This window comes from Cimex lectularius, unplaced genomic scaffold, assembly GCF_000648675.2.
Source record: "Cimex lectularius strain Harlan isolate CLEC.00 unplaced genomic scaffold, Clec_2.1 scaffold307, whole genome shotgun sequence".
Lineage (NCBI taxonomy): Eukaryota > Metazoa > Arthropoda > Insecta > Hemiptera > Cimicidae > Cimex > Cimex lectularius.
This window is the reverse complement of record NW_019394204.1, coordinates 431,050-458,592: the sequence shown is the minus strand read 5'-3', so window position 1 is coordinate 458,592 and position 27,543 is coordinate 431,050. Positions and strand designations below refer to the sequence as shown.

Below are 27,543 nucleotides of genomic sequence, written 5' to 3'. Positions count from 1 at the left end.
TGCTACAGATTACTTGATATTCCATGGGGTAATTGACAAGCTCTTCTATTCACATTAATAAATTACATTCACACTACAACAGAATATTCAACATTCCTGTGGGTATTTATGGTTAATTCTTTTCATTCATGCTAATCAACTGCATATGTACTACCACAGATTACTCGATTTTCCATGGGGTAATTGATAAGCTCATCTATCCATGCTAATAAATACATTCACACCACAACAGAATATTCAACATTCCTGTGGGTATTTAGGGTTAATTCCTTTCATTCATGCTAATAAATTGCATACATACTACTCCAGATTACTCGATATTGATTGATAAGCCTTCCATTCACGCAGAGAAAAATGAATAAAAAAACTTGTGTCTCCTTTATCAATGAACTCATTTAATGTAATGCAATGGTTTGGGACTATTGCTAAATTGCTTAAAAAAATTAAGACATTTTAAAAAACATTTCTTAAGGATTTTTTAAAGAAACAAACAATATTATGCCGGAAAGTTATATTATTTTATAAAATAAACATTGAACATAACTTTCTTTACAAAAAACTTGAAAGTGTGAATATGTCCATAATAAAACATGACAAGTTTTCACGTTCCTCTTGTGCATTTTTCATTTTTTTAATTTAAACTTACAAAAGTCTATATTAAAAAATATACTATCATAAGAGGGGTAACAACATATGCAACTGTGATGAGATCTAGTTCACTGATTCCAATATCACAAAATCAATCAACTAAATTTTAAACAAACAAGAAAGAAAAATAAGTGCCAGAACCGCTATCAAAAAGCTGTTTTCTTAAATCACAAAATCAATAAATTAAATAAAATTTATTTCTATAGGAACTTAAAAAATAATGTACAATTGTTGTTAAAAATAAAATATTTAACCTAATTTATACAAATAACTAAAAGAAAATGTTTATGCTTGTTTAAAAAAAGAAATTAGTTAAAAAAAAAGAATGCTTAAACTAGTAAAAAAGTAGTCTAAAAGAAAGAAGTATTCTGTTGAAAAATAATTACTGATCGTCAGTCGAAGAGTTACAATTCCAAAGTTTTGTAACTGTGTTTAGAGTATCTTTAATCAAATCACAATTTTTAGAGGAAATGGATTGAAGGGAGTTCCTCAAGGTGCAAAAAGTGATAAAAGGGTTGGGTACTGAAAACCGTTCCTCTTCAAACTTTGACTTTAACCCTTTAATCACAGAAAGCCTCTTTGCATGGTCTTCGTCTTCTTGTTTGTTGCTGTCTTTGTTGTCACCGGACACCTCTTCGCTGGACCCGTTCTGCAACTGAGCCTCTATGTCTTTACAGTGCTTCAGAACTTTGCCAGCATTCAGCGCCTTTAGCTTCGCGGCGGCAATGCTGTTTTCGAGTTTTTTAATCTCGACGTCTATGATGTGATACTTGAGGATGTCCTTGCTGAAAAGAAGAAACGCACACCGGACGACAGTGTCACTCAGGACAGACATTGTTTCTTTATCCTCATATGGAAGGGAGTTCTTTGTATTAAGAATATCCAGCCAGTAAATGACACTACATGAAATATAAATCTGTACGCACTCTTTCTGGCTTTGGGTAAAATTGGCATACAAGCTAGAATTGCTAAACGGACCTGTTAAAAAAGAAAAACTGTTTAATCTGTATATAATGGGATAAGCATAGGAACTAGGATTTGGAAATATAATTTATAGAAAAAAATTACCATTAGGAAGCAGCCAGACAGAAAGCTGAAGATATATGAGATAGTTTGAAGGATTATGAAGGTAAAAGTTATAAGCACAATCTAGTGCTTGTATAATATGTTTCAAGACACATTTTGTGTTTGAAGGCTGCATGTTTGCTGCGACTGCCAAGCTAAGTTGCCCGCAGATGTATGACCACATCTACAAAAAGAAAAAGTTTAAACAACTGTACAATTTGCAATTTGTTTAGAAAAAAAGTCCTACCTTGTCTTCTGAATCTGGTGTCGGCTTGTTTGGAAGAAACTTTGATAGGACGGAGTACGAAGGCACAAGCTTATTACACATCTCTACTGATTTTTCAAATATATTATCGCCGTTTGAACCCTTCCCACAGATCCAAGAGGTCCCGTAATCTACATTGATATGATTCCATTCTTTTATCAGATTGCAAATATTTATCCAAAGAACGAGGTCCTGTTAAAAATAAAACGTTTAATAATGTTTCAGGTAATCTACATCAAATCCTTACTTTGAGAGTGGAATGTTTCATGACAGTCAATAATGCAGTTTGGTAGTCGTTATTTTCCAAGCTTGTATTTATAGCTCGCATTGCCAGGCTCAAAGCCATTTCAAAGGCTTCTGATTTATGAGCTATTTCAGCAGCGAGAGCCAGCATCGCTCCATCCTTTGAACGTGCGAGGAGTTCAACAGCTTCAATATAAGATCCGCAGTTTAACAAGCTGGAAATACCTTTTGTTAAATAACACAATAAAAATACAACATGATTTATTTACCAGTGTGCGGCAAGGCTGAGCATCCCATTTCCAACGCAATGATTCGCCCAATGCATGAGTACTTTTCTTATTATAGGATCGTCAGGGAGAAACCTGGATTTAGCTATGGCAATCGCTTCACGATGAAGCTTTGCATCAAGCAACAAATCAATGGCTTCTTCAATCTGATGGACACCCAACAGATAGCTTACCGCCATGTGTGTCTCACCCGAATCGGCCAATTGTTGTGCATAGGTTTTGCAACAATCCACCCATAATCTGAAGGAAAAAAAAAACACTCAAAACCTAATTTTGACACGCACAAATAAAGACTTACTTGTGCGAAACCATTGGTGCCAGACTAACAAGCCAGGAGTCAAGACGCTTTTTCCGACATGCGTCTATTATCACCTGGTTGAGGTTACCTGACCATAGAGAAAGGTGTCTTGCATGCTGCTCATTCCCCACATCTCTGTGGTTGTTCTCTGAAACAAACAAAAATATTTAAAAATTGACAATTTGAAGAGGAGAAAAAAACAGTAAAGCTTTTTTACCTTCGACCATCATCAACCTTCTAATACATTTTGACGTTCCAAAGAAATCAAGGTAACCAGACTCACAGATTCCAGGAGTTTTACAATTTGGTTCGATGCCGTTCAGCCGATCCCAGAGAATATCCAAACGTTTTGCACCCGAAATACCACTGCTGGTGACGGGAAACATCGATTTGCTCTTGTGCGCTTTCGGTATCGTTTCTGCGACCATCACCTTCTCTGATTTCTGGTGATTTTCTTTTTTGTCTATTGGGAGAAAGAAATATATTAGCTTAAGAAAAAAGTGTTGAAAAAAATGTTATATACTTGATTTCTGCGTAGGCTCATCTGAATGGTTTAATGAAGTCTTTTCGCCAGGCTCAGTAACAGTCAAATCTTTTGCTTCTTGGGCTGCTGATAACTTTTTCAGGACACCACTTATGCGTTGTTTTTCTAAATTAAAACACAAAATAATTTATGAAAAGAAGACTTAATTAATAAAGACTAAGACTTAACTTAATAAAGAATTAATTACAAAACTAACTTGATTTTGATTTTATTAAATTGTATTTGTTCATATTCCAAACGCGTATCGTGTTGTCTGCTGAGCCGGTAATATAGCAGTCTTGGTGTATTGAGCTTGGAAGACAGCATACGACAGAACAATGGTGCCCGTCGAAACAAGCCAAAACACTTCCCGATATGACATCCCAGACCTGTGATGTGTAATCGTACGAGGCGGAGACGAGCCTTGCGTTAAAGTGTGGACTCCAAGCCAAGCTTACGACCTTCTCGTGGTGAGTGTTAAGACATGCAACGGTTTCAACACCTACAATGGTGATTGTATTAGTTAATTCTTTGTAAAAATTATTATAAAACATTACCTTCATTGGTAACATTCATTATCTGAATATTATCTGACGCAGAAGCAAGCCATGAGCTATATGGTGAAACAGAATTTTCAGACGTAACGGTATCCGGATGCCATACTATGCATTGGATGAGTTTCTTATGGGCAAAAACGGTATGGAGCTGTTCGAAAGTCGACCCATTGACAATGTACAAAGCGCTGTATTTAATTAAAATAATGTTTATTTACGTTAAATGTGCATAAGTGAAACAGTTAAATACAAACCCGTTGCCATTTCCGACTGCTGCTAAAGACCAGTCATGCTTCCAAGCAAGGTCCGTCCTTCCAAGAGATTTTTTAACTTTAGCAGACGAATCACACTTTTTGAAAAATGAGGCCAGATTGTGTGGTTCTAAAAACAAAAAAGGTTAAATTTAAAAGTTAACAATGGTTCAAATTTTTATCAACCTTTTTCAGCATTTTCTATATCATATTGCAAAATATCTCCATCGCCGACGGAATACAGAGCCATGTTGCTTTTCCCTGGTCCCTCTATAAAGAAAAATAATTTCAAACATATTGAACTTTCTTGTGGATATTTAAACAACTTTACCAAATTGTATTACAGGTGGTGCCCAAGTTAATGAATATACACTTTTGTAGTGATGGTGTCTGAGTAATAATGTAGGCGTGGATTCTGTCGTGTCCAATATCCCGATTCTGCCTTCACCTGTGCCGAACGCAAGCAAAGACTCGTGCTCCGGATGCCATGCTACCTAAAAATCACAATAAATCAGTTTACAGATAAAAAGAATAATATTCTTGGACTCACCGCCATGACTTTCGAGTTGATTTTGTTCCAATGTGATGTAATATCATTGTACGAATCATTGCTCATATTCCAAACTAGTATTTTATTGTCTCCCGTACCGATTGCAATTCTAAAAAGTGGAATCTATTAGATGACAACGGGGTGTACCATCAGACGAAAAAATACCTGTTTGGATCAAAAGGTGAGACTGCCATGCAATAAACGATTCCGCCTATTGTCGTTATATCAGTAATAACTTTTCCCGTTTCGAGTTTACAAGCAACTAGGTGTTTATCAAGGGCGTAAGTCCAGACTGTCCTCTCTGAACCGTTTCTATAAATTATTTTTAAGAAAATTAAATTTGAACAAGTTTGCAAGTGTAAAAAGTTAAAATTTACAATGGTTTCGAAGGCACCGCAATGCTAAACAATCCTTTCGTGTGATTTCCATGGACTAGTCTCATAAACTTACTTTTTGATTTTTTTGAATTTGGATCTTTTGGGCTATAAAAGTAAAAGAAAATATTTAAAAAATAATACAATTTATGAAGGCAATAAATGTTAAATTACTTTTCAATAGAAAATTCCTTTAAATCATAGCTTAAAAGTTCACCGAAGAGAGAGCTAGTGACAATATTCATTGGAGAGGGCCACCTGACGCATATCCAGTTGTTCCCAGGGCCACCAACACCGTTTTTACTCCTAGAGAAAAAAAAAAAAAAAAATTACCACACTCTAGGTGAAATTCTGTTCAAAACATACCTATAGCCGGTACTGGCGATTGGGTGGACAGGCAAGTTGAGAAAGCTTTCATAACGACCGTCTGTTCCTGCTCGCCAGAAATAAATGGAACGAGATTTCGAACCGGACGCCAGCAGATAAGTGTTTTCTGTAATCTTAGGGTCTTCGTCCTTGTGGAAAATGTTGTGAGAGACAGGACACCACGCAAGAGAGACAACATCGCTATCATGTCCTCTCAAACGGAAATTCATAAATCCATCACCTTCAACAAACATGTACTTAATTTTCAAATATATATTTAGTTGCATTAAATATTTATAATTATTAAAATTGTCATTATAAAATTAATAAAGGCATATTTTGACTAAAGAATCAATGATGTTTTCATGGTTATTTACCTTTATAATATACCAACCAATTGAAGATCCAAGACTAATATTTTGTTTAACCATAGACTTTTATTCATAAAGAGGCATTTTACTAAATGTGTCTACGCATGTAGGATTTTAATGATACTCAAACTTGTTTCACTTGAGTGTGAGGAACTCGTAAAGCCAAAATGCATTTATGTAACATCCAAAATCTGGGAGTGTAGACAGATTCAGTGCTGGTTCAACATTTATTCACAAACTCGCATACCAACACCCACCATAAGCTATTAAAATAATAAATACAATTTTTAAAGCGTACCGTGCTTTGGTCCATTATATAGAGGGTGTAGGTATAAAAAGTTATTCTTGGGCCCAGTCTAAGTTTGTTGATTCCATATGACACTTTTTGAAGGAAAGAATCTCTCGTACCTATTGTTAAAATTTGAAAGTGTATGTATTTACAGTGCAATTTCCCCAAACAAACACTTCTAATAACGAAACAATTCTTAGCATTATCCCATTTACCTTACTAAGACTACTTTTCATAATCAGACATTCTAATAAACGGACAAGGGCACTACATTTATAAATTTTTTAATGAAAAAAAAAAGTCTTATAAAAGGACAGCAAAAAGAAACTCGCACAAAACTCTTGAATGCCACTGGTGCTTCCTGTTCAGTTCTCAAGTAGTGTTTGTGATAAACTGATTCAGTGATGGGTGCAAAAGTAAATAAAAAAATCCACAATAAAAAGAAAATTAATGTCTGGGCAAAGAACATTTATTTTTTACTTTCACTTAACATACTTAATTTTTTTTTTGTAATCAAATTGTTTTGTAATCAAATTGTTACTTATCATTTTTGTCTGTCCTCACTGGGTTGGTTTGTAAACAAATTTTGGCATTTTGCTATGTTCAATGTTTTTTCTATATTGATTTAAAAATCGTGAGATGCGGTCTGGCGTGATGTAGGTTTCAGAAAAATATTTTCTTTATCGTGCCAACGTTTTGATCTTTATTGAGATCATCTTCAGGGCAGATCTCAATAAAGATCGAAATGTTGGCACGATAAAGAAAATGTTTTTCTGAAACCTACATCACACCAGACCGCATCTCACGATTTCTAAATAAATATCGATTAACGTCACTAATCACCACACAGGTTTTTTCTATAAATTCACTAATTTCGTAGTCCGCTTGATCAATTAATATATTATAATTAATTCAGGTTTTTAATTGAGATAAAAAAAGTCAATGGCACGAGCGGGATTCGAACCCACGATCTTCGGCTTTATACGCCGCTGCTCTACCACTTGAGCTATCATGACTTCAATCCACTCGGACAACTTCCCATCTCAACACCACCTTTTGAATTTTCCCTCCTTTTTGCCATTTTTCAAATGTCGTGTAATCGGATTGGATTCTCGATGACAAATGAAATGGCCACGGAGAGCTTTAGTGAAGTATACTTCATTCCAAATCATTAAATTCACTACTTTCGTGGTCCGCTTGAACAATTAATATATTATAATTAATTAAGGTTTTTAGTTGAGATAAAAAAGTCAATGGCACGAGCGGGTTTTTTCTATACGAAAACGCTTCTAATGCACAGATAAAATCCCATTCCCAAGTTGTGTCCGTTTATGTATAAATGTAATACGTAAATTCTGTATTCACACCTGAGCGGTAAGATTTTTATTGTAGAAATATTAGATAAATGACTTTTATCTTAAGATAAATAAGGTTCACACCGAAGCGATAAAACATGAGCCAGCCAGCCAATGTCCTCCTCACTCTTTGAATTTGCCATATCTGCCTTTCGCAATATCATACATCATTGAAGAAAGAGACAAACAGGCCTTGTCACTAATGTCGCAATCGTACAGATGTGAACTAATTTTTCATTCCTTAACGTTTTTTATAGGCCTGGGCATTGCGTATCTTACAAGCCAATTATCGTATATCGCTTACGACCTAAACATGTGTATCTTACCACCCTGGTGTGAACCCTATCTAACACGTTCGTTGCAGATGATGCCACAGTGGTATAAAACTGAAAATATCCGCCTCATAAACAAGTCAAACGGAGTATGTCCTGCAGTGAATACCTTAATCATATACTTTGGATATTAGGTGAAAGAGAAATATCAAATATATTTTAACTTTAGTTTAGCTTATAACTACCATGTGCTGGGAGCTGAAATAACCAGTTGATAGCCCTGGATCCTAATTTTGGTTGACAGAAAGGGCAAGAATGAAGTCTAAACATGGATACATATAAAAATCACTAAACGTGAGAATCACTCGCGAAACAGCAGTCTCGGTTTATAGCCATTTCTATGAGGCAAAACAAGGTGACCCATCAGTTGCACGAGGCAAGCATACCGTTCATATCTACACCGAATGCAGCATCAGTGTTTACTATCATGGTGATACTTTATGTTAACAATAAAAAGAAAACAAACAAAGAAAAAGCCATATTTCCTTCCAGGTATCTTCTGTCTTGTTCTTATTATGATGACTTTTATCTTTAGCATACCACAAAAATTGATAGCTCTGATACAATTGGATAAGTCGAATGCAGGCCTCCTGGTTCATTCTGAAGCTTGAGACATGTTTCTGTTTTCACAGACAATGCAAAGTACTTCGAACTGAAAACTTTTTTTAAGGGTTTATTGCTGGGTTGATGCAGAATACAATTCTTTCTTCCACTGCGACCTAAAAGGTCTATTGTGGAATCCCTACAGCTTATAGCCATACCGTGGAAGTGCGCTATTCACTCAGCACTTTCCTTGGTGCCTTCCTGGATCTCCTTGGGTGTGAGAAATATCCTACCAAAGAGGCTGTATCGTAAACGGGCTAATGCTTTAACCTCGAAACATACTCGTGCAAAAGTTTTTGAGAGAGGCCTAGGTATACAAAAAGCTAGATAAGTTTCATGAAACAGTTGCACGAGTGATTTTTGTGCATTGGCAATGCAGCTTTATGTTCTACCCCTCAATGACCTTGACCTATGCTACCAAACAGCGAAAAGATTTTTCAACTATTTGGAAGTTTGAAAACGTATACGTAGAATTCTATTCAGTTTGGGGATGGGCATTCAAAGGCTCGAAATCTGTTCAACTACCAAAAACAGTTTGTGAGTAGAACTATTGTTTGCAACTATTAAATTGATATATTCACTTTATCTCAATTATTTCTAATAACATTTGGGTCTCATTCTCAAATACAAGTCCAAGGGTTAAGCCAGGATCGTGAGATACGGTATGGTGTGACAAAGGAAAAAATGGGTAATGGTTCGACCTGATTAGCCTTTCAGGATTATATAGTCTGGTATAATTAGGGAAAGGAGAGACAAATTGTTGAATTAAACTATGTAGAAAATAATTATTTTATATGTTTTGTGTGTTATATGTATGTTATTGACATTGAATTTGATCAATGATATTAGCGTAGCTGCGACTGAGTTTACATATGTCTGTTCTGTACTTGATGCTGTGTTTATCTCTGTTGATGTAAACCATTTCTAAAAAGTTACGTTTATGTTTGTTTTGTGTAATATTTTTGGATTGTTGAAATCGAAGTTGTATTGGCGTTCAAAATGGTGGGTAGTCAGTGCTTTAGGATTCTGTTTGGGTTTTTTTGCAATCAGATATGTTGCTTTACCCTCTTATCCAGACATTGGGATGTAATTCTGATGTAAGTTGCCGGACAATTTAAACAATTGATTTTGTAAATTACATCAGACTTTTTTTGTTACTGGTGTGGGATCTTTAATTTTGGAAAAAAGAGCGTGAATAGTTTTATAGTTTTTTAATGCTATTTTAAAGTTATCAGAAGAGAGAAATGTGTTTAATTTATGTGATAGGCTGTGAATGAATGGCATGGAAAATGGTATGTTGGTTTGTCCTACGTCACACCAGACTGCATCTTATGGTCTCCAAATAATCATTAATTAATTGATGGTCAGTAAATAACCACACATATTTATAAACATTGTTTAAGTTATACAAATTCTTATGTCATATCTTATATGTATTTGTATAATTTAAACAATGTTTATAATCCCAGGTCCTGAAGATGATCTCAATAAAGATCGAAACGTGTGGTGAGTAGTGACCGTTAGTCGATAATTATTCAGAAATCGTGAGGTGCAGTCTGGTGTGTAGGTTTCAGAAAAACATTTTCTTTATCATGCCAACGTTTCAATCTTTATTGAGATCATCTTCAGGGCCTGGGATTTACAAACAATGTTTACATTTAACAAATACATTTAGGATGTGGAAAAGTGAATTTATACAATGCAAAATATATTTTTTATATTCAATCAAAGTATTTCTACTCACGTCTTCTGTGTAATTGTGCCATTCTTGCGGGTCGTGTTGAGAGTGCCAGTGAGATATTGCTGTTTTATGTTTATATACATTGGATTTTGAAGGGGTGGGGAAGGAAGTCGGTATAGAAAAGGCATTTTTACCTACTTTTTTCCCCACCCCTTCAAAAATCCAATGTATATAAACAAAAAACAGCAATACCTCAACATGACACGCAAGAACGGCACAATTACACAGAAGACAAACACTTTGAATGAGTAGAAATACTTTGATTGAATATAAAAAATATATTTTGCATTGTATAAATTCACTTTTTTCCACATCCACATGTATTTGTTAAATGTAAACAATGTTTGTAAATTCCAGGCCCTGATGATGATCACAATAAAGATCGAAACGTTCGCACGATAAAAAAAACATTTTTCTAAACCTACGTCACACCAGACCGCATCTCACGATCTCTAAATAATCAATATTATGAATATTACATTGTCACGGCCCCCTGGAACAAATAGAGTAGCAAAGGGACCAAAACAAGGGTTAGGTGGTAGGAGAATCTAAGATACGCCAGACGATACCGGTCAGGTGTATCTGAGACTTCGGCCAGGAAAGAAGGCGGCACATTACTGCAAATATTGGCATACTTTCCTCTTACTATTTCCTGTGTTTGTTTTTCCAAGTGTGTCATTTTAGTTTAGGAATTTTATTTCAGAAGTTAATTTTATTTTGTATCAGTAGTTCATTTTATTTGGCTTAATCTTTCACTAGTTGTGTATTAATTTGGTGTTGGGAATTTAAATTTGTAATTTTGTCTCAAAGCTCAAAGAAAATTTTAATTGTTGTGGGTTCATTTGGAAAAATCAACAAAATTTATATTTTACTTATTTCAATTTCTAAAATATTGGTATCCCTAAATCGATATTTCCAAGAATCCCTAGTGTGGCTATCATCCATGAGTCAGGGGTGGTCACAACATGAATAAATATATTTCAAAAAATTAGTTACTAATAAAAGCAAGAAATTTCATAAAGGTTAAGAAAGGACACAGCATGTTTAAGATGAGATAATTTAAAAGTATGAAGTTCAGGCAGGAAAAGACCTGTGCTTTTGAAAAGGACAGTTCTCCCAAGGCCATACATTTTTTGTTACAAGTTACCAAAGGTGACAGAATGCGAACCTTTAATGCTGTAGATGATGACAAGACCGGAACGGGCACCGATGCCGATCAATTCTTTATTGTGCGGACAGCAGGCGATGCAGATGGGGAAAATTTTCGTCCCGATTTGGAACTTGCGAATTGTGTTGCTGAGCAGGTCCCAGGAGACGATACTGCCTAAACCACTTACGGAAACGACCAAGTTGGGATCAGCTCTGGACCAGTCGACACCGACTATCTGCTCGTCCTGAAAAAAAAAAAAGTTAGTATCTTTTAGTAAGTCGCCTGAAAGTCAGAACTAACCGGGTGGCCGGAATGGGAAGAGATGAGAGTCTGCGTCTGCCAGTCCCACAGGTGCACGCTGCCGTCGTCGCTACAGGACACCACGTGGTTTTTATACTCGGAATCCGCCGGAGAAAATGAGACGCAATTGATTTTGTCCTTGTGCCCCATCGGAATGAACTTGGGCTGGAAATCGCACGGCTTGACGAAGTTCGGGTCCTGCTTTATAATAACAAGCTCGTGCTTGGCACCGTAGCCGATCACCGTACCTTCGTCGTCGCATGCTAGGATATTGCTCAGGTACCAGCTCGGAGAAGAGGGAATAGTCAATTCGCACATTTCGCCTTTATTCGGATTATCCGACAAGTCGGGACTTGCACGTTATGGCAAAATTGAACACCGGCCGGCTTGGAAAATTATAGTCAAAAGCTCCTTCCGAGTAGAAATGAAAGGACTTGGAGGTAGAAAAAAGCTGACAGGCCTAAAATTCGGTTTTGTACCGTAAATTAACGTACCAACGACGTCCTAGGCGGGATACTGCGTTCAACAGTTCAACACCTGGCCGCGTACTGGTCCACTGGACAAAAGGACCGGCGAGCTTTAACGAAATCTCACGGAAAATTTCACCTGTAGCCGAATCCCCACTTCGACTGCGGCGTGAGGCGTCGTTACAAAGCACCGAGGTTACACTACAGTTAAATACCCAACGGCCAACAGGTATCTGTGTTATACCGACTTGATATAGTTTTAAAATAATCATCGATAAAAGATACATATAAAATACCCAGCAAACCACAAAGAAAACTTAAAAACACGATAGAATCGAAGAAAAAAGAAGGATCAATTTTCAAATGTGTAGAGATTAGTGACCGTTAATCGATAGTTATTCAGATATCGTGAGATGCGGTCGGGTGTGATGTAAGTTTCAGAAAAACATTTTCTTTATCGTGCCAACGTTCGATCTTTTATTGAGATCATCTTCAGGGCCTGGGATTTATAGTACTAAATGTAATTGTTAAATGTAAACATTGTTTGTAAATCCCAGGCCCTGAAGATGATAAAAGATCGAAACGTTGGCACGATAAAGAAAATGTTTTTCTGAAACTTACATCACACCCGACCGCATCTCACGATATCTGAATAACTATCAATTTTCAAACTTCATCTCAACAGAACATGAAATTCAGGAAATGAAACCGCGAAATTTCTCTAGCTGCAAAATAGCCAACATGTTATTCAGTGGCCGATTTGTTTCTATTTCGATAGGCAGAAAGAAGGACCCCAACAAAGAAACAAATTATATAAAACCAATATGGCAAAGTTATGAAAAATTAAAAAAAAAAAGTACTACTTGGCCAACAGACAGACACAGATAAAAGTACATGGAGATAAACGTGTAGGTTAACGTTCATTATTGCAGAACCAGATAGACAGACATAGTCAACATACTCATAACTAGTATCTGGATATGCGATATGTCAAAAAAATGCATTAATAAAACCTCAAATGTGCAATATTATATGCACTAAAAACCTTTCAAATATGCCTTATAATTTTCAATGAAAATATGTAACAAGAGCTTGAATTTATATACAATAAAAGTTCTCAAATTATAAGCTGTAAAAAAACCTCTCAAATATGCCATCTAATTTTCACTGCAAATATCAAATAAGCAGAAAGAGAGAGCCTGAATTTATATGCAATAAAAGTACTCAAATATGCCATAAAAATGCATTAATCAAACCTCAAATGTGCAATATGTATTTTTTATAAAGCTTTTGTATAACCCATACTAGAATACGCTACATCTGTTTGGAACCCATAATATCTAAATTATCAAAAATTTATTCAATCTGTACTGAACAAATTTTTTTAAAAAACTTTCGTACAGACTCAATCTTCCTCTGAATTCCTCCTACCCTGGAATCCACGCTCAATTTAAACTTTTCGAGCTGGCACTAAGAAGTGGTTACTTTGATAATGTTTTTGTATTTAAATTATTATACAATCTCATTGACAGTCCTTTTCTCCTCTCTCTCTTACACGTCCCTTCGCACTCTCTCAAAATACACAAACTATTTTATATTGAATTCCAAAGCTCTAACTACATAGTCTCTTCTCCTCTACGGCATGATGATCAAAAGTAACATCTGCAATAGCATTGACTTCTTCAATAGTTCTGTGCAATCTGAGAAAAATCATATTCTACAACCCTACTCTAGTTGAATTTTCTTACAATTTATATTTTTTTAAATGCTTTTATATTTCGTACTGTTAACAGTTTATTACAATTTATTTCATTTGCTGGTTCACCTAAATCTTGCACTCTAGTCTTATTATATATCTACAAAAAGCATTGTTTTCATTAAATATGTATCTAAATATTGTAGTTTCAATTGTCTTTCAGCTTTATATTGTTTCCTTTGCCTTAATTTACTTAATAATTATGTCTTTTTATTTTTGTTGTTGTTCAGTTTTTACTCTTTGAATTGTATTTGATATTATCATGTATATATGTCCTTATTATTTTTGTATATATAATATATATATTTTATTTCTATTATTTTTTTAAATTGTAAATTGTATTTTTATATTGGATTTTGATCCGTAAATTAAAAAAAAAAGAAAAAAATTATAAGCACTAGAAAACCCCTCAAATATGCCGTATAATTTTCACTAAAAATATTAAAATATGTAACAAGAGACAGCTTGAATTTATATGCAATAAAAGTTCTCAAATTGCAATATTATATGTTCTAAAAATCCTCTCAAATTTGCCATCTGATTTGCACTAAAAATATCAAAATCCGCAGATGGAGGGAGAGTCCAAATTTATATGCAATAAAAGTCTTGAAATATGCCATATAATATGCAATAGTAAAACCTCAAATATGCAATATTATATGTACTAAAAAAAATTGTTAAATATGCCATATAATCCATACATGTATTTAGTAGTCATAATTTTAATTAATTATACTAGCTCAAGTGGTTAGAGGAGTGGCATAGTGAGTCGAAAGTCATAGGTTCGAATCTTGTTCATTACACTAGCTTATTCATCTCAAGCAATCCATTGGTATTTTAAATTAATTAAAGTGCCATATAATTTTCACTAAATATATCAAAATATGCAGCAAGAGACAGCCAGGATTTATGCACGATAAAAGTACTCAAACATGCTCTAATAAAGCCTCAAATGGCCATATAATTTACAATAAAATATTAAAATGATGTCAATCACCCACACAGCAATGCAAGAATGTCAATCACCCATCCAGGAAAGTTAAATGAAATACGAATCAAATTTTAGGTTCTAGTTTTTTCCTCTCATGTTCTTAGTTAGGGATGGTTAGTTGCCTAGTTTATTTTAATTTTTTTTTAAAGCAATCTTAAAAATATGTAGAATAAAATTTTAACCATTGTACCAAGGAGAAACATCTGTTCACTGTGGTTAAGTGATAGCAAAAAGAATATGCAATTGCATACAAATTCTACTTACAAACTACATAAGTCTTAAACTATATACATATCTGCATCCAATCAACAGTAGCTAAATTCCAGAAAAGCATGGCTTCAGCCATAAACAACCACCGATTCGTTACTCTTTTACGATTATAAAATGAAATCTTTCACTACACATCAACAGGTCGATGCTATTTTTCTCAACTTTTCTTAAGCCTTTGATCTTGACAACCAAGCTATGAGTTAGTAAAATTTTCATGTTTTGGAACCCATACCTCCTCATGAAATAGTTTCTTTCTTAGTCTCCAAAAAATATGTTATGTAAAAATACATTACATGTATAATATACAATTTTTATGCCATTAATATGCACTAATAAAATTTGAAATTCACAATTTTATTTGCAATTAAAAAACCTCTCAAATATGTCATATATTTTGCACTAAAATATCAAAATGTGCAGCAAGAATGTCAGCGACATGACCATTCTGGAAAGCTCATTTACTGGTTCAAACTCCGCAGACCCCAAAGTTTTTTTTGCAATTTCTTTGTGTGTTTGAATGTCCTCAACTATAGACCTATCTACATCCAATCAGCAATAGCAATGTTCAATCCTTTTAAAAAGATAATTCCTACTCACAGTAAGTTGTTTTCAACAATCCGGATTTTGAGCTTTTTGCTCATCATCATGTTGGGATTTTACAACCTGATGATGAGCAAAAAGCTCGAAATCCAGATCGCGAAAACAACTTACTGTGAGTAGGAACTATCTTTTTAAAAGGATTGAACACCGCACTCACTCCACCATTCATCATTTCTAATAAGTGTTCAATCTGTCATATTTAATAAATTACAACCCTTGTTAAACAGTTTAATAATTCTAAAAAGCATAGCAACATCCATTTAGATAAACATCCATAGATTTGTTACCTTTTCAGGAATATATAATGAAATCTTTTGCTGTACATCGGCAAGTCGATGCTATTTTTCTTAAGCCTTTGATCTTGATGATCATGCTATGAGTTAGTAAAACTCTCATGCTTTATTGAGCTTCATAGTGCTCCTCATGAAATAGTTTCATTCTTAGTCTCGAAAACATGTTATATAAAAATATATTATACGTATAATATAAAAATTGTATGTCATATAATATGCACTAATAAACAATCACTGATTTGTTAATCTTTCACGAATATATAATGAAATCTTTCACTGTACGTTGGCAGGTCGATGCTATTTTTCTTGAGCCTTTGATCTTGATGACCATGCTATGAGTATGTTGTGTATGTCTGGTACTGCAATAATGATATACATATGAGTGTTTTATCTGCCTGTTATTATCTGTGTTTTATCTGATTTGCTTTAACTAGAGTTAAAATATTGATGTAGGTTTTGTTTGTACAAAAAAGGAATGAGCCTTTTCCAATTGTGCTCTGTGAATATTGACATTTCTTCTTTGCGTTTAGAAAATAAAAAAGAGCTTATATATGACAGACATACACGGCAATTTGTAATTAAACTTTTATCCGAAATATAAACGATGTAATTCCCAGTCTGAGAAGTGGCAGGCCGGAGGGAAAACTCGAGGGAAATTTGACATCTTCCGTTGGTACGAAACGTCGATCGTGACTGGTATTGTTTTGCATTAGCGACTTGTATATCACTTTTAAGTCGGGTCGAGTCGAGAAAGCGAGTGTTAAGAGTGACGAGGGAAGCCGCGACGCCGAGCCGAGAGATGCACCGCCGGCCGTGCGACGTGTGAACAGTGGACCGAGTCGCCAAACCAGCTGCCCAGAACATGGATGAACTCAGGAAAAGGATCCCAGAGAAAAAGGAGAAAGACCCTTCTAAACTCTCAGAGGGTGAGAGTGACCAGGTAGGGGCATTAATGTACAATTGAAAGTCTTATACTACTTTCTAAAAATAAAATTTAATAATAAAAAAAAAGAAAAGAAGCCCCCATGGTTACAACTTCAATCAATTATATAACTTATTGATTTTTTTTCTTCTAATCTCTGTTTCAGAGGGATGATGTCGATTCGGAGGATGACAAAGTTGACGTGTCGCAGTCGATTCCGCAAGGGACGAACAAGACACCTGACGTATTGGACAGTGCGCTCAGCGGTCTTCCGCAAAGGTGAGATTTTAAATGTCAGTTTATGATAGATAATTAATACTTTGTTTTCTCCATTCATCCTGGGTATGTTACTTATACAATAATCAGAAATCAAATGAACTTTCTCAGTATGTGTGGTAGCTGAGTCGTTAGGTTTTGCTATTCTGCGTACAAATCCCAACAAACCTCTTGGGTTTTTTATTTTTTATAAAAAAAATTTCTTTTGGTTTATTTATTTTAAATTATTTGAGAATAATTTGAAAAAGTACGCTGACTCCTTGTCCATAACATCTTATGGGTATGACAAGAATTACTTCGCTTTACTGAACTTTCTATTCAGAAAAAACTCCAACAGTTACCCTTAAATTTTAACTTGTCTGGCAATTTTAGGCGTTAATTATTGTCTTAAATACTGTCACATTAAAAAGCCTACTCTCAACTATTTTAAAAAAAAATTTAAACGAGGGTTATTCAAATACGAGGTTATATGAACCCTTGAGATCTGGTGTTTTTGAAAAAAAAAAAAAAAAAAAAAAATTGTATGTCGGGTTTGAATGCAGAAAATTGTATGCCGTTAGATTCGAACCCACTTAGTTCAGTTAATTATTCTTTTTATTTAAGGTCTTAGTAAATTGAAATAATTAAAATGGTCAATTAGACCACTAAACATAAATGGATTATACTTAGTCTTTAATAACATCTTTAATAAGAATATAGGGGGTTGGTAGCCGCAAAGGTTTAGGCGTTGACACAGCGCTCATCACTGTAAGGTAAAGGTCCTGGGTTCAAATCCAGCACCCCTGCATTCGAACCTGACATACTTACAAATGGGCTCTTTTTCAAAAACACTCATATCACCTCTGTTAATGTGAACCCTCGTAAAAATAAAATAAAATAAAAATAAGAATATAACTCGTTCAAAAAATAACATGGCAATATGGCATAATTTAAAATTTTTAAAATTGGTTGTTTTTATCAAAATTTGTACTTCCCACATGGAAGAAAACAATACATTGTTGCTATATACATATTAAAAAAAAAAAAAAAAATAGTTGTCTATATGCTTGTTCAAAGGAAAATACAATGCAACCCACATCAGCAAAGTTATTGAAAAGGTAGTTGCTCTAATTAAATACAATAGAACATACCATCTTTAATTTGGATTTATAAAATTTAGTAAAAGGTTAAAACTAGGCTGTTTGTAATTTAAAAAAATTAAAATAATGGGGGTTTTCAACGGAAGAGGCCATATCAACCCCTGAGATACACAAAATCTTATGGGTAGTTCAGTATCCAACTCCTCCTGTATGACAGGAATTACTTTACTTACTTTTCAATGCTTATAATCATAAGATTTTGTATTTTATTTTAGTTTTTTTAACACTGCTGATATTGTTTGTCAGGCATGTTTTGATATATTTCCATCGTTACCTCTCGCATTTCTTGAATATAATAATCGTTGAATTAACAAACTAGCAAGAAATAGGTCGACTAGATGGTCAAGCTATAGGTTCATAACATTGCCATACCCGATTTAGTGTTTAGAAATCGAATGGAAAAATCTATTTTTAACTGTTGGTTCTTTTTCCATCTGCCAGCAAAGTTTATGAAACTTCAAAGCAGAAAGCAGAGGCAGCGCAGCTGTTTTCATTCGTTTATTTACAATACAGCCAGGCGACTAGATTGGCCAGGACAAGTAACAAATTGTCTATGTCAAAAAGTTTTTAACAAAATCATTAAAATTTTGTTAAATAAATTGAATTTGGGGTTGGTGATAGGAAAAACAAACAGAGAAAAACTGGAACGATATGTTGTTTTTGGTTTATTTACATACAAAACTAAAATATCGCTTAAATCGTTCTAGTTTTATTAGTAATTGAGTTTATTAATAAAGATAAATCTCGTAAATATACTTTTCTTGACAAAGGAATCCACCAATCCTTTTAAAAAGATAGTTCCTACTAGTAGATAGTAGTGTAGATAGATCATGCCAATAAATACATTTACTCTCAACACACACTAGGTACAAAAAACTATCATTGCTATGTAAAATAAAAACAACCAAATTTCCTCCAAGAATAGGAACAAGGGACTCAGATATTTGCTGCCGTGGCTGGGTGGCATTCCTATCTGCTCTTTATATGGAACCAAGGAATTGCTTCAACTAACTAGGACACATTGAGTAACTTTCTCTCCATGCTGGGCATAATGTGTAACCAATTAGTTATTTACAATGGTGTATTCTTTCTTACGAGCGTGCTTTTGCGGTCTAGAAACATTGGATGTTTGATTTTATTTCTTAAAACAATGAGGACAGAAATAGTGTTTATTTTACAAGGGAGTACACTCTATAAACGAATTTGTATGAAACTGTGCTGGAAAACTGCCTGCCAAATGAAATGTAATTTGAATATATAAAAAAATGAAATAAAATGAAAATATTTAAATTATTTTTTATATATTTTTATTTTGTTTTAGTTTTTATTATATAATGGACTATATTGTTAGTAATTTAAGGAGTAAAAGTTAATAATTTTACTCAGCAGAACAAATTTTGAAAGGGAAAAGCTAATTTTAAAATTATTCCAGAAAAACAACATTGAAACATTTCTCAACAAAGGTTACATAATTATACTTGAATGAATAATTTACATATGGGGACGTTGGTGGCTGGTACATTTTAGGCATTGACACGGCGCTCACCACTGTAAGGTGAAGGTCCTGGGTTTGAATCGTTACAAATTTTTTTTTCCAAAAACACCGGCACCCTGAGGGTTGATATCACCTCTGCTGGTGAAAATCCTCTACAAAAATAAAATAATTTTTTAAACGTTAACTATAATGTGTGGTGAGTAGTGACCGTTACTCGATAATTATTCAGAAATCGTGAGATGTGGTCTGGTGTGATGTAGGTTTCAGAAAAACATATATATATAACTTATACTTTGATTGAATATAAAAATTATATTTTGCATTGTATAAATTCACTTTTTTTTCCACATCCTACATGCTTTTGTTAAATTTAAACAATGTTTGTAAATCGCAGACTCTGAAGATGATCTCAATAAAGATTGAAACGTTGGCACAATAAAGAAAATGTTTTTCTGAAACCTACATCACACCAGACTGCATCTCACGATTTCTGAATAATATTTAAATATAATTGCATGTGCAGCTGATCATAGAAGAAATGAACAACTTGAATATTTAAATCATACATCTGAGCTTTAACAAATTATACATTATGTCGTAAAGATTATAAAATTAGGTTTTCTGGAGGAAAAAAAACAAAACAACTAATAACAGAAACTATTATTTTATTACGACTTTGTTTTTGCCTTCATCATTGATTGTTGCAACAAATGTCATACTTTTGTTTTTACTGTCAGTGTGGCCGTGCAAGCTTTAATAAAACTTTGTACATCAGTTTTCTGATAAGGGTTCTATTCAAGTCCCCCCCATGACAGAGTTGGCTTTATTAACAATATTGATTTTTCCAAGTAACCAGTTGGCCCCGCCGGTTTGGCTTCTGTATCAAATATAAATTATTTTATTTTAAGTCAATCGCTTTGGTTCCATGGTTGAAATTTTTCAAATTGAATTTAGTATATGATAATTATTAATTTATAATCAGTGTTAAAATTATTTTTTGGTGATGTTCCTGTTTTTAGTTTAAATTCTATTGACTTTGTAATTTTATGTAAAGTGTTTTATTGTCTGAGACTGATTCAATGACACTTGAGCAAGCATACATTAAAATATTTAAATAAAATATAAAGACAAATCTCATAAAACAAAGGGATTTTATTTTTATTTTTACATTAATCTTCCCAGCTCACATGTATTATTAATGCATAATTATTATTAAACATTGAATAAATACAATTTCAAGGATGTCGGGCTTGCTAATTGGCTTATTTGAGTAATTGTTTTGACATTGAATTTTGGGTTTTTCTTTTATTTGGTTAAATTGTGTTTATTTAGCAGTTTTACTTTTGGAATTAAACTTAAAAATTTGTCTTTCTTCAATTGGTGTAATTTTATTGTAAAATATAGATTCTTAGTCATGATGATAACTGGAAGTAAAATTTTCTCTTATTTAATACATCAGGGAGGGGGACAATAAGCCAACGATGATTCAGCAGAAAATAATATTTAAATTTTTTAAAAGGAAAAGCGTTATTTCACAAATGTCAGCTTGGTACTGTGAAACACGTTTTTGTCATGTCATTGAAGTTGTCAAGATAAATCTATTGACAGCCGGGCTAAAGAGTACTCGTTGTATAGGATACTGTCATTGATTTTCAGCAACCAACTGTATATAATTCATATGTCCATATTTTATTTAATGGTTAATTTTTTTTTTTAATTTTCAGATGGAAGAATTGGATCGTGAGAGGGATATTTACACTTCTTATGATTGGGTTGTTTGGACTCATTATTTATTGGGGTCCATTGGCACTCATGATAACGGTCAGTTCGATAAAAACGTTCATTAAAATTTTATAAAATAAACAAAAGTTATATCAAATCTCAAGAATGGATTATCTTTGTTGTTTGAATTTCATATATTGTCTAACGGTCTGACCCCATGAGAGCAGTCATTTATAAGGGGGAAATTTATTTTCACCGTTTTATGTAGCTAGTAGACGAGATGTGTAATTATTGCTTTTACCTCTCCCCCAAATGTTGACGACCTCGACAGGATCCACATTCTGCTTTATGAAGGCCTCTTAATTCACCTTGGACCTCTTTATAATTATCAATAAATTCAGTTTTTATACATATAATATTAAAAAATTGACATTGAATAAACAAAAACATTCTTGAGTAATATTTACAATAAATTAAAAATCTTATCTAAATTATTTTTTACATTTATTCTCTTACGTTGTTAAGATTATTTTAATTTTTGCTTCTTCATTATTAATCTCATCATTTTTATTTAAGATGATAGTGTAATTCATTATAATAAAACAAAAAACAAATAAAATATATTTTTTAATTTGCTAAAGGAAAATAATTGAGAAAATGTCGTGGAATGAAAACAACATAAGCGAACAAACAAAAATGGAACATATACATCTTCCTCTACTGAAAACAACACAACACAACATGCATAACAGAAAATTTAAACACATTAACAAAACACACCACAATGATAATATTTTATTTTTTCTAGACTTTGCTAGTTCAAGTCAAATGTTTTGAAGAGATCATTAACATTGGCTATGCTGTATATCGAATCCATGGTCTGCCATGGTTCAGGTCTTTATCGTGGTATTTCCTTATCACTTCAAACTATTTCTTTTATGGAGAGAGCCTTGTGGACTACTTTGGCGTGGCCATAAACCGAACAGTAACGTCATATTTTTTAACATTTAACCCTAGGTTATATTTTTAAACTGAATTTTTTTTTCAGGATTTCTTGCGTGTTTTAGTTACTTACCACAGATTCATCTCGTTTTGTTTGTATATTGTTGGTTTTGTGTGGTTCGTCTTGTCATTAGTCAATAAGTACTACATGAAACAGTTTTCTCTATTTGCATGGACACATGTTTCACTTTTAATTGTGGTTACACAGAGTTATCTGATTATACAGAACATCTTTCAAGGTTTAATTTGGTAAGTTCTTTATTTCTAGCCTAAAAAAAAACCCAGATATTTTGAAACTTTTTTTTCTCAAAGGTTTATTGTTCCGGTGTCGATGATAGTGTGCAACGATGTTTGGGCTTATTTGTTTGGATTCTTTTTCGGGAGGACTCCACTGATCAAGCTATCTCCAAAAAAGACCTGGGAGGGCTTTATCGGTGGAGGAGTAGCCACAGTAATTTTTGGCTTGATTGTAAGTACTTTAATGTTAAAATGTATATAGATATACAATATATTTTCTTCCTTTCTAGGCTTCGTACATCCTCTGTCAGTATCAGTATTTCGTTTGCCCCATTGAATACTCGGAGTCATTGGGAAGGATGACTATGGAATGCGATCCTTCTCCGTTGTTCAGGCCGCAGCAGTACACTCTACCAGCATTTTTGGGACGGCTCACAGCAACAGTATGACGTTATTTATTAACTGTTCTCTTTTAAGTTTTTCTTTCTAACCTAAAATCCCTAATTAAATTAATTTGATTGTAGATGTTTTTATTTTCCCACTCTAAATGGAACCTACAAAAGGATCTTAAATAAATTCCATTATTTTAGTTGTGTAAATGCAAGATTGGGTAATTAAATTGATTAAATATTTACGTTTCTAAAATTCTTATACATTGAGCACATGGTTTTTCATCCATTTCCTGTACAAAATCAACGTGTAAATTACAACTTATTCACTTTCATAGTCTTGCAGTGTAAATAAATTACATCTAGTGACTAACAGTAATGACATAACAATCCATTGTGTCTATTATACTATTAAAATACTAACAAGAGTGACTCTGAAGTAGGATCACCGATTTTAATAAAAAAATTCTCCGTGATATTAGGTTGTAAAATATTAGACTATGTTTCCCTTGCTCATAAGGGTTAAGAGAAAAAAAATTATGTAATGAGTCAGAACCAGAGATATAAAATGATTGGAAAATTTGTCTTTTCCACAATAGGCCTATTGTGGAAATAATTTATTTCCTACATTTCCTACCCATTATCTTACTATGCAGTTCCACATAATCAAGAGGGACACCATCAAAAAATTCAGAGATATAAAATAAAACATTTGGGGAGTTTTTGTCGATTTCATATTTATTTATTTTTATAATGAAGTATATTCTAAATGTTATTCTCATAGGCTGAAAGTAGAATGATTCAGTTTTCCAATGATTTTGATAGCATGGAGACTGGATAAAATCCAGAGGAGTATTGGAATAACCAGGTACTGAAACAAAAAATTGCCCACAGCTGATCCAACCAAAAATGTCTTATTTTTTGTTTGATATAAAAATTTGTATTTAAGGATTTTTAAAACTAAAACTGGGAGGCGTCGGTGGCCACAACGGTTTAAGTGTAGACACGTCCACTTATTACTGTAGTCTTGGGTTTGAATCCAGCAGCCCTGTATTTGAACCTGATGTACTTACGAATGTTTTTTTTTTTCTTCAAAACATCAGCACCCCAAGGATTCATATAACCTTGTAGTTGAAATATTCACATAAAAAAAAAAAAAAATTCAAAAACAATTTCTTTTTTGGCCTAATTATTGGAAGTGTCTTGGTTTTTGTACTTTTCATACGTCTTATCTTATTTAATAAGGCTCTGCATATTATTTTATTATCTTAATTAAAATAACAAACCAAATGATATACAATAACCGCATTTAAAAATCATTATATAACTTATTTAAATTTTTTTCTCAGCTCCTAATTTGCAAGAATGCTCAGACATATGTCACATGGTGATCCTATATCCATAGTTTCCTCTTGTAAAGTCATCAACTTAGCAAGTAATTTTAACACTTCGCATGATTATAAAAAAAAGCACATTCATGTTTTTAAGTATATTCAATGAAATAGTTTTTATGTACTATGGTGATACATAAGAAAGCGCCTGACCTCCTGATTTTTAATTGAGAATAGTATGAAAACAGTAAACAGTAGTGAATTGGCTTAGCCCTCATTTGTGAAACCCAATTTGGAGGTAAAAACCATCTCATATGGCAGGAATTACTTTACTTATTTTTTATTGCTTATAATAATAAAAAAATGTATGTGCTTAATTTAAAATGTTCAATATTTCCAGTTTGGTCATGATGGTACGATTACGATGTATCCATTCTTACTTCACTCACTCTCCATGTCCATCTTCAGCTCTGTGATCGGCCCCTTTGGGGGATTTTTCGCCAGTGGATTCAAAAGAGCTTTTAAAATAAAGGTAACAGCATTGGCAAACAGCAAAGTTTAAAATTTTTATAAAAAAACACTTTTCATCAGGACTTCGGAGATGTGATTCCCGGACATGGTGGAATAATGGACAGATTCGATTGTCAATACCTCATGGCGACGTTTGTAAATGTCTACATTTCAAGTTTTATTCAGACATCATCACCACAGAAAATTCTCCAACAAGTGAGACTCTGTTAACATTTATTTATAATTATTATATATAATTATTATATTATTTTGTTCTTTTAGGTTTTAAACCTTAAACCTGAACAACAGCTTTCACTTTACTACATGTTGAAGGAAGCTCTGCAGAACCAGGGGATTCTGGGACAGCATTAAATCAAAAATTTTGTTTTTATATTCTCTTAGGTATTTTTTTTTTTTCTTTTAAAAAGTTGTATCATTCTTTTACCAAGGTTTGTTTTGTTTATTCTGGATAAATAAATCTATCCAATTTAGTTTATTCAAAGTCAGTTACCAAATCGCCAAATAATGTTCTGCCTTGCATGAAATGTGTACACTTGTGTTTACAGATCATTTTACAAAAATTCCAGTTTAAAAAAATTACAGTACCTGTCTTTTCCATTCCAAGTTTAACATTTACCAAATGATTGGTGATGAATTTTTCAAAATTTCGAATTTTTTATTGTATTTTTCTTTGTGTGTTTTTTTATGTCTGGCCTCCCTATTTTGAATTATTGTTAATCAAATGGAGTAGAATAAGATCAATCATCAAAAAAGAAGAATGGACAACAGGCTTAAAACCGAACAAATCGAGGAGTGCTACAACCAAAAATTCTCACTTTTACGCTATGAGTAAATAAATTTTGGAAAACTTATTGCTCAATTGTATCAACATTCTAAAGAAAAATTTAAATGTTTGATTATTAAACATCTTTAAAAATAAATTGCAGTGTAAAAAAACTTATGACTTTTATATAGTTGGCTATAATGGTGTGTAAGCACTCCTCTCGAAAATTAAAAAATTATATATATATATAAAAAAAAAAAGAGAATTTCCTCTGCCTGATTCCCATTTAGGCATATTATTGAAACGTCAGGTAGGGTTTATATGTGTCAAAGTAGTTAGATCCAAGACTGAAATTTAGGTAAAAAAGTCTTCTAATTGTCCAAAAGTCTATAAGATAAGCTCCAAAAGTTTTATTGTTCACACATGTGAATTATATTAGAATGTGATTGTTTAGCCTTCTTCTATTATTTTATATTGTTAATTTTCATTTTTATTTACAGTATTTTCCCAGTTTTATTTATTAATCTGATCCAAGTAGTATTAGCCAATTTGTTAAAGCGAATCGGTTTTTTGTATGTACCACACGCCATACGTCAAAGTGGACCCAGTTATGAATTGTTTTTGTTTTGTGTTTATATTATATATTATTTGTTGATTAAAATTAGCTTGACCAATTTTTTAATATAATGGAAAAAAATTATATTGTTATCAGTGTATGTTATAATAATGTTTTACGTAAGTAAGTAAGCTTGTATTTGTTAAAATTGTACTACTTATGTGTATGAGGTGACCTTTAAATAGATACTACTCCCAATGCACTCGGTGTTTTGATGTTTTACTGATGTATTGATCAGAGTCTGTTAGTGAAATATAAATTATATATATACGAGAAAAATTATAATTGTTTATTATTTAGGGTACGATGAAAAGTATGTTGAATTATTTATTATTATCAAGTGTTTTAGTGGTTACTGTTAGAAGGAAAGAAAACATTATATATAAAAATGAGGGAAAAGTGATAGTAGGGTAACACTGTGCAATATTGAGACACATTGTGAAGAAAATAAAATTTATTCCAGGGATGTTCGATTTTTTTCTTTTTCCTCTTTCAAAATTGCTTCAAATCTTTTCAGTATTTCATAATAAAATATCAGTAAAGTAACCTTAAAAATGTGAAAAAAAAAGGAATAAAATGAATAAAATTTTTGCCCTTGTCAGTAACAAACAAGCTTAAATTTGTACTAGCTTTCATAGGAAATGTTTTAAAACTGATTTCCATTATACAAGCCTTGGACAGCTTTCTTTTTGTCATAAAGTTTATGTTAATGTTTAACTTCACTAATTTCATGGCCTGCTTGACCAATTAATATATTACAATTAATTAAGGTTTTTAGTTGAGATAAAAAAGTCAATGGCACGAGCGGGATTCTAACCCACGATCTTCGGCTAGATACGCCGCTGCTCTACCACTTGAGCTATCGTGACCTCGATCCACTCGGACACCAACTTCCCATCTCAACCACACCTTTTGAAAAATGGCAAAAAAGGAGGGAAAATGCAAAAGGCCAACGAAATATGCATGAAAGGCCAGAAGAAGAAGGAAAACATGCAAAGTGACAGCAATTGAGCTCAGGTCGGCCCATAAACCTCCAAATTTATATACATATATTTTCTTTAATATTTCAATTATATTTGTTAGGCCTGAGTAAAATCTTAAATAGATCGAAAATTTGGCAAGAAGTCTATTGAGATTTCTTTTTGTAGTCTCCAGGGTGATGAACCTATAAATAAATT

The 27,543-nt window shown here is 33.1% G+C and overlaps 2 protein-coding genes and 1 non-coding gene across 3 annotated transcripts; 1 reads left to right on the top strand and 2 right to left on the bottom strand.

Moving 5' to 3' along the window:
• Nucleotides 1-1,019: 1,019 nt before the first annotated feature.
• LOC106667496 (gem-associated protein 5) lies at nucleotides 1,020-12,230 on the bottom strand. Its single transcript, XM_024230155.1, is given in 19 exon segments — nucleotides 1,020-1,626; nucleotides 1,717-1,897; nucleotides 1,961-2,170; nucleotides 2,226-2,436; nucleotides 2,491-2,748; nucleotides 2,807-2,954; nucleotides 3,024-3,455; nucleotides 3,547-3,831; nucleotides 3,887-4,071; nucleotides 4,138-4,264; nucleotides 4,321-4,404; nucleotides 4,466-4,628; nucleotides 4,685-4,793; nucleotides 4,850-4,996; nucleotides 5,062-5,166; nucleotides 5,233-5,364; nucleotides 5,425-5,665; nucleotides 11,284-11,509; nucleotides 11,566-12,230. Coding segments are annotated over 19 exon segments (4,158 nt in total). The 5' UTR covers nucleotides 11,884-12,230; the 3' UTR covers nucleotides 1,020-1,030.
• On the bottom strand, nucleotides 7,028-7,100 carry Trnay-aua. The gene has a single exon. It is a non-coding gene; the product is annotated as a tRNA-Tyr (tRNA).
• Nucleotides 12,231-16,617: 4,387 nt separating the features above from the next.
• Nucleotides 16,618-26,831, top strand: LOC106667497 (phosphatidate cytidylyltransferase, photoreceptor-specific). Its single transcript, XM_014395453.2, has 10 exons — nucleotides 16,618-16,882; nucleotides 17,031-17,143; nucleotides 21,499-21,595; nucleotides 22,305-22,481; nucleotides 22,545-22,747; nucleotides 22,811-22,967; nucleotides 23,026-23,178; nucleotides 24,856-24,987; nucleotides 25,047-25,181; nucleotides 25,248-26,831. Exons 1-10 carry the CDS (start codon nucleotides 16,805-16,807, stop codon nucleotides 25,335-25,337), a joined length of 1,335 nt encoding a protein of 444 aa, XP_014250939.1. The 5' UTR covers nucleotides 16,618-16,804; the 3' UTR covers nucleotides 25,338-26,831.
• The last annotated feature ends 712 nt before the right edge of the window (nucleotides 26,832-27,543 follow it).